This window comes from Electrona antarctica (assembly GCF_951216825.1).
Source record: "Electrona antarctica genome assembly, chromosome: 13".
Lineage (NCBI taxonomy): Eukaryota > Metazoa > Chordata > Actinopteri > Myctophiformes > Myctophidae > Electrona > Electrona antarctica.
This window is the reverse complement of record NC_136794.1, coordinates 41580142-41587316: the sequence shown is the minus strand read 5'-3', so window position 1 is coordinate 41587316 and position 7175 is coordinate 41580142. Positions and strand designations below refer to the sequence as shown.

At 42.0% G+C, this 7175-nt stretch overlaps 1 protein-coding gene across 1 annotated transcript; it reads left to right on the top strand.

Moving 5' to 3' along the window:
• Positions 1–4129: 4129 nt before the first annotated feature.
• Positions 4130–5314, top strand: LOC306934988 (zona pellucida-like domain-containing protein 1; the record flags this gene model as incomplete). The annotated part of the gene is made up of 1 exon (XM_079517810.1): positions 4130–5314. The coding sequence occupies one exon, from the start codon at positions 4130–4132 to the stop codon at positions 5312–5314; it is 1185 nt and encodes a 394-aa protein (XP_079373936.1).
• Between the last annotated feature and the right edge of the window lie 1861 nt (positions 5315–7175).

Here is a 7175-nt window from a genome sequence, read left to right as displayed (position 1 = left end):
AAATAAACGTTCAAATTTCAAACATTTAGTTTTATTTTAGCCAATGACAGCTCATTTTGCTGGGTGAAAATCAACCCTCTCTATTTTCATGATTGGTTGCTGATACAAAGAAAATGACCATATTTGGATCAAACCACAGTCAGCTCGAGGTCAAGACCTTTCCTATGATATATGGCATGATTATGTTGTTGCCAAGTATTTTATGAGATATTTTGTCTCAAAATAGTGGCTTCAAATAAAACGTTTTGGAATTTTACAATACAAATCTTTAAAGGCCGTTTTCTCAAAATGAGTTTTCCTCATACCTGGGACAAAGAATCTCCACTTCAGTTGCACTCACATACATCAAACTTTCCAGTCTTATTCATAACTATATTCTGCAGGAATTTACAGAAGGGTTTGTTGATATATCATTAATAGCCTGATTTACATCACATTTTATTCCTAAAAACATGGCGAAAATTGTTTTTTTTATGCCTGTTGAGTTGACACTATAGATTTGTGGAGTGATAATTAGATATATCTAAAATCCCATCTGTAATTTCCTTTGTCTCCAATATGTCAAGAAAATGAAACCTGGCTTTATCTGATCTTCAGATTTATCGTCCCAAAATGTATGCAAATTAGGGCATATAATGCCTAATTTGCATATTTAAACAACTAATTTCAGAAAACTTGTAATACAAAAAGTCTTAGTAAGTAATCAACTGGAGAAGTTTAATTGTGATAGCTATTAGTTACATTTTTACCCTATTCACCTGCCATGTCTCACCTTAAGAACAGTGTATATGGCAGGGGTCCTCAACTAGAAATGCTGAAGGTCCACTAATTATTTTTGAAAAAGACTAAGGTCCGGTCCCATGAGCGTGACGCGGGCCACGCAGCGGCCAGCGGAGAGCGGGGCTCTATATTTTTTAGTACAGTCACACCAAGGCAAGCTTATACGAATCGGAACACTTTTATTTTGTCAAGTTTTTTTAAAAAAAACACAGAGAGGTGGTCCGCCTATTGAGGACCCCTGGTATATGGCATCATACTGTGGGCAATGAACCTGAGCATGCCACACGTACTGTATACTGAGAGTAAAGTAAGTAAGCCTTGCCGAGCCATGAGGCCCATAGCACTGCATGAGGAGCCATCTGTTTCTGTAGCGTGAGATGGCTTGTCCTGGACATGATGTACAAGTACAGCCCCTGGACATGACGCTAGTACAGAGGGGACAGAGGGACTTACCCCCAATCCAACCCTTGATGCTGGGTGCCAAGCAGGAAGGCACTGGTAGCCACCGCTTAAATGTGTGCACTGCAGGGACATCTCTCCACTAACTCCTGGTCTCCAATTTGATCCTTTAGGAGGAGTTACAGACCTACAAGGGTCCATTTGGAACCCCCTCAGGGAACCCTGAAGGTCCTGCTCGGACCCCACTTTGAGAACCATTGAGCTACATTAGAACGGGAGGCACAGATAAATCCATGTATGCTCACTTTCAATGAAAGATGCTCACCCAGGGGATATCCTGGGAATATTTAGGCCTGTCACAAAGATGCAAAATGATATTACCGGTATACTATATATGGGATTGACTTTTATACCACTTACATTTCTCCAGATAGGGTAAATTGCCGATCATGGAGTGAATATCGGCCGATATTTATATGCAAATTACAATGTCTAATTGTGATGGATATGTACGAATTAAGATACAGAAAATACTTGTGTGATCATGCATGTATGATGAGGCTAGTGTCCACAACTTAAATATAGCCTAAGCAACTAAATGAAAACAATGGTGATCCTTCCAAAAATGAACAATTGATGTTCATTAATAAGTATAGGAGCAGCTGATTTAAAACGTATCAGCTTACAAATCTGTGCTGAAGAACAAAGAAAAGGACTGGAGAGAGTGCGTGCGTGCGTGCGTGCGTGCGTGTATGCATCTGTAACTCTGTGTTATCATTTACTTTTGTAAGAGTCTATTTAATGTGTTCCCCTGTACATACATGGTGGATACCACATGGAATATTGTCCATGGATCTGTTCCGATTTTGAAACTATGGTGTTTTGGATTCATGACAATTGGCTTGTGTGTCACATGCTATAGGTCACACCACGGTTCTCCATTATTAAGACATATCTGGCCTGTGTCTGTCATGATTAAGTAAGTATATAACACCTGGTCTCAGCTGTCAGGGTCCCAGATTGAGTTTCCTCTCAAAACACAACATAGCAGCATGGCCTTTTATTGCAAAGTTTCTTAACATAGACTCAAAACAATGGCTGACCAACATAAGATGCATGACAACATGACACTACCACGCACCTCCCAAAAGTGTCACTAAATACAGTAATGGGGAACAATTAACCCACTCCTGACCGCCTCCCACGTCCGCTGAATTTACCTATACATTCTGTAACATTTAGTATAACGTGCCAATGCTGACATGATGACAGGCATACAGTATTGTATACTGTAAACAAAGAACATTCTTGGTGTTAGTTGAACGAAAAAATAATGGACCCTCGTACGTATGTTCCTTTTGTACACGTTACATGATAGCCTACTGTATGTGGGCATGGTTATTCGAACTAAACTAAAAACTAAAACTAGGTGTAAAAACCAAAACAAAACAACCTGTACCTTCGACAGGCAGCCTCTGTAGACATTTTTAAAGCGCAGCTCAAGACTCACTTCTACACTCTGCTTTTAATTGATCTTTTAATTATTCTTTTTTTTGTTATTCATGTCCTCACTGTATTGCATTACTGCTCTTGTTTTTTTTTTTTTATGTTTATGCCTTGCTTTTCTTTTCTTTTTTTTCTCCATTGCTCTGTAAAGCACTTTGAGCTGCATTTCATGTCATGAAAGGTGCTATACAAATAAAAGTTGTATTATTATTATTATTATTTAAGCTGTAGTTATTAATGAACAACAGAAATTAACTGAAATTATATTTTGTACTTACAAAATCTAACTAACATGAACATATAAAGAAGTTGTAACTTTAGTCTTGGTTGGTGCCTTGCATTGGTTGCCTCCCACATCGGAGTGTGAATGTGATTATCCATGCAGTATGCACGTGAAATAATGGCTCAATGTGAAGTACAGCGTAAAGTGCATTTCAGTGGTCAAAAAAGCACCATTAAAATATAATGTCCACTTACTATTTCCCAGGGATAATGGAAAAAAACATATAAAAGGTTAACTTATGCATTGCTTTAATTTACCACAAGGCCGTTTGATATTGTAAATGTGCAAAAAAGGCCACCAGGCACAACATATTGCAGCTGAACCTTGTAGGAGTTTGATTAACCTCCAATGGACTTTTATAATTAGGACTGGAGGATGAAGCCAATATCCTGCACTGAAACACTCACCGTGTGCTCTTTGTCTTATTCTATACCCTACCGCATTGAATTTCAACAAGAGTGCAACAAATATTCCTCCTCTTTCTTGCCTTCTTTTCCCAATAGTGTCAAAATGTATAATGAATGAATGAATGAATGAATCAATCAATCAATCAATCAATCAATCAATCGACCTATTAAATAATGACTTGCCCTCTATATACATGTAAATATCTGTTGAACGCTAATAGAAATAACCACAACAGTTAAACAATACAGTCACTGGGTCAATGTCCGCTACAGATGATCCAAACTGGGTCACGTCTCTGTCAAAAGGCACTGCTGGGTCTCCGTCTGCATTGAAATCCCATGTGTGCAGCATTGTTCTTAAGGAATTCATTAGATACAGGGTTATGTTAACTTACTTCACGAAGCCTTAGTATTACCCAGGTCATAGAAATCCATATTGTAAGGCAGAACCAAAAGAACAAGGGAACATTGTTCCAGTTTCTGAAGACAATGCTTCAGATTTCAGGTTGTCGCCCCCAGGGTACGGACCACACTACAGCCCTTCTCCTTTTAAAATACAATGCATTTGTCCACATATAGCTGTGTGCTTTGACCTTGTTTTGAGCCAATCCCAGTAAACATACTCACTATAAAACCCCTGTCACCCACCACCGGCATCAAACAACAGTCGTCAGCAGAGCTAAGAAGACACTATAGCTCAGTTGAGGTATCCTGCCCCAGGAGCGGAAAGCCTAGGCACTGCTGTTGAGCCAAGATGCATTTTCCCATTCTTCTAATCTTTGCCACCATTATAGGAAGAAGTAGTGAGCTGACATTGACTGACTGTGGTTCTATAGGAGAATCGAGGCGACCAGATGTCAGTGACATCGCGGTGACATGTGGCACCGACTCCATCAGTCTGGCAATCCAAGCCTGCCCTATCGTCTACACCGGCTACAACGAAACGCTGATGATTGTGAACCATATGTCGGACCCAGCCTGCAGGGGAACCCTGGATATGTCTGTATCTCCACCTGTGGTTCGTTTCACCTTCCCCTTGAACACTACCCATGCCTGTGGAAGTGTCTTCAGGACCACCAGCGCTGCCGGCACAGGAGTGTTCTCAGACTTCTCCAACATTCAGACAGTCAACGTCAGTGGCATTGTGCGATCCTCTGATCCCACCACAGGGACAATCACCTACAATGCAGAGCTGAAGTACTATTACTCCTGCGCCTACCCCTTAGAGTACCTGATCAACAACACCCAGATTGATGTGTCAGCCTCCTCTATTGCATTGAAGGACAACAATGGCAGCTTCATCAGCACCCTGCGCCTGGAGCTGTTCAGTGATCCTGAATACTCAAGGCCCCTGGTGATGCCACAGGATGGAATCGAGCTGAGGACCAGGGTCTACGTAGAGGTGAAAGCCACCAACTTGACAGGCCAGTACAACGTGCTTCTGGACCGGTGCTACGCCTCAATCTCCGCGCTTCCTACCAACTCCAGCTTCTTCAACCTGTTCGTACCCTGCAACATGGATCAGCTCACCAGCATGATCCAGAACGGCCTGAGCCAGAGCGCCAAATTCTCCTTCCCGGCTTTCCGCTTCATGGAGCAGCAGAACGAGACCGTCTCCACCTACTACCTGCACTGCATCACGCGCCTGTGCGAGATCACCACCTGCAGCGCCTTCATGCAGTGCAACCAAAACACCAACCGGAGAAGAAGAAGAGACGTGCAGGATGATGGGTCAACCGACTTCTCCCACGTTCACACCCTCACCTCGCCGGAGATCGTCACCCAAACGGAAAACAGCCACCCACACTCATCCACAATGATGCAAACCTACGATGAGAGTTCGTCTACTGGACTTGGTGCCGCTGTAGGTGTTTTAGCCTTCGTGGTCATTGTTGTCCTGTGCATCGCTGCCGTCTTTTACAAGAAGCTCAGGAACTAAAAGCAAACCTCCTCGAGCTGAAGGCGTGATAATGGGGCATCAGGCTATAGGCTAAATAAATACTGTCTTTTGAGGTGTACCATATCCGCCAGCTTGTCTAACTTTTCTGGTGGAGGACAGGGCTTGGTTCATCTCACTGTTTGTTTTTTGGGGAGATATTTGTCTGTCTGTCTGTATGTCTGTCTGTCGTAGGCTAAACCTTGTAGGACTGTTCAAATTGTAGATGAAGAAGGCATGTGATTCAGATGTTTAGATGTTACAGTGTAGGCGTAGATGTTTGTGCTTTTATAGCTACATTTGCAAACTGACAAAAAGAAAAAGCTGCAAGTGTTAATGCATGTATGCGCTTTATATGCTTTTACTTGAACAAAAAAATGGGAAAATGGTAATTAAATGGAAAACCGAAAGAAAAAAAAAGTGTGAAAGTTTGTGGAATGTTTTGAAAGTGAAGTCAATGTACCTTTCAAAGTATTACTGTTTCTAACTTATTGAACTTTTTGAAAAAAATAAAATAAAAGACATTGAATTGAAAAAGCTAAATTCACCGAATCCAGAATCCTGATTATTCCTAACCCACCACGGACTCACACCCCCTGGTTATATGTGACTTCCACCTTCCCAAACTGATCCACTACTCCATGTCCACAAAGCACGGCAGGGCCCACCCACGCTGAATGCATCTCCCCCCACCCCCCCACGAGAGAACGTTCTTAAAACACACTGGGACACGAGATGGAATTAATGACGTGTAGGTGGGGTCACACAAACTGAAGTGGATCGTCATGCAGGTTATATTATAAACCCTTATTGTCTTATATACAACTAGTTTCCTAGTTCCGTGTATATTGTGTTGTTGTTGATGTTGTTGTTGTTTCTGTACTTGTATGAAATATTAGAAATAAAATTGTACCGTAAAAATGTGGTCCACATTCTTCCAATAAAATAATACAAAGATAATTCAGCAATATAATATAGAGCTATCTATCTCTCTCTCTCTCTCTCTCTCTCTCTCTCTCTCTATAGTTGTGAAGTATGTAGTAGAATACTAAATTAAGTTTTATTTAGTAGATTATAGGATCTATTTCATACCATCAGTGTGGAGACAGTGTGGGTCATGACAGGAGATCATGAAAATGGAAGGCAATTTCGCCTTACGCCTGTTTTTTTTGTTGGTCTACAGCATTTTGATAAATGAGGGCCACTATCTTTATTACTATATACTTCTATAAGTAGCCTATACAACTAAGCTCACCATCATGGAAACAAATCCACAGGTTGCAGAATAATCATTAAAAAAAAAACATGCAATTCCATGAAACCAGAATTGAAGAGTTGAAACTATATACTCATAGAACAAACTGCTAAAAGTGTATGCCCGACCCCCCCCCCCCCCCTCAGCCTCCCCCATGGATGGTCCCCAGGGAGGGAGGGGCTGCTAACCGGACCCAGGGCCCTGAGGGGCCTGTGTAGATGTCAGAGGAGGAAGCTGGCTGCCTACCTGCACACACATGGCAGTATATCTCAGCCCCCGTCGGGGCAGCAGTGCCCCGTCTCTGTGGAGCGAGGAGCAGCTTGATGGATGGAAAGAGGATACAGACCCCCACGCGAGGAGCAGCAGACAGACCAGGCTAACGTACAGTTTGAAAACAGCTCCCACTGTTTGATTTTACCATGTCGCTTTTTTAACCCATTTTGGGTGGGAACCCCTTTTGGTGTTAGCATTATGTTATGCTTTAGCTGTTGAAAAATAGCAGATCTACAAGCTCATAGCGCGCCACCGAGTGGCGCGCTACGAGCTTGTAGGTCTGCTATTTTTTGAAAAATCGAAGAACGACTGACATAGAAACATAGCTTTTTCAGA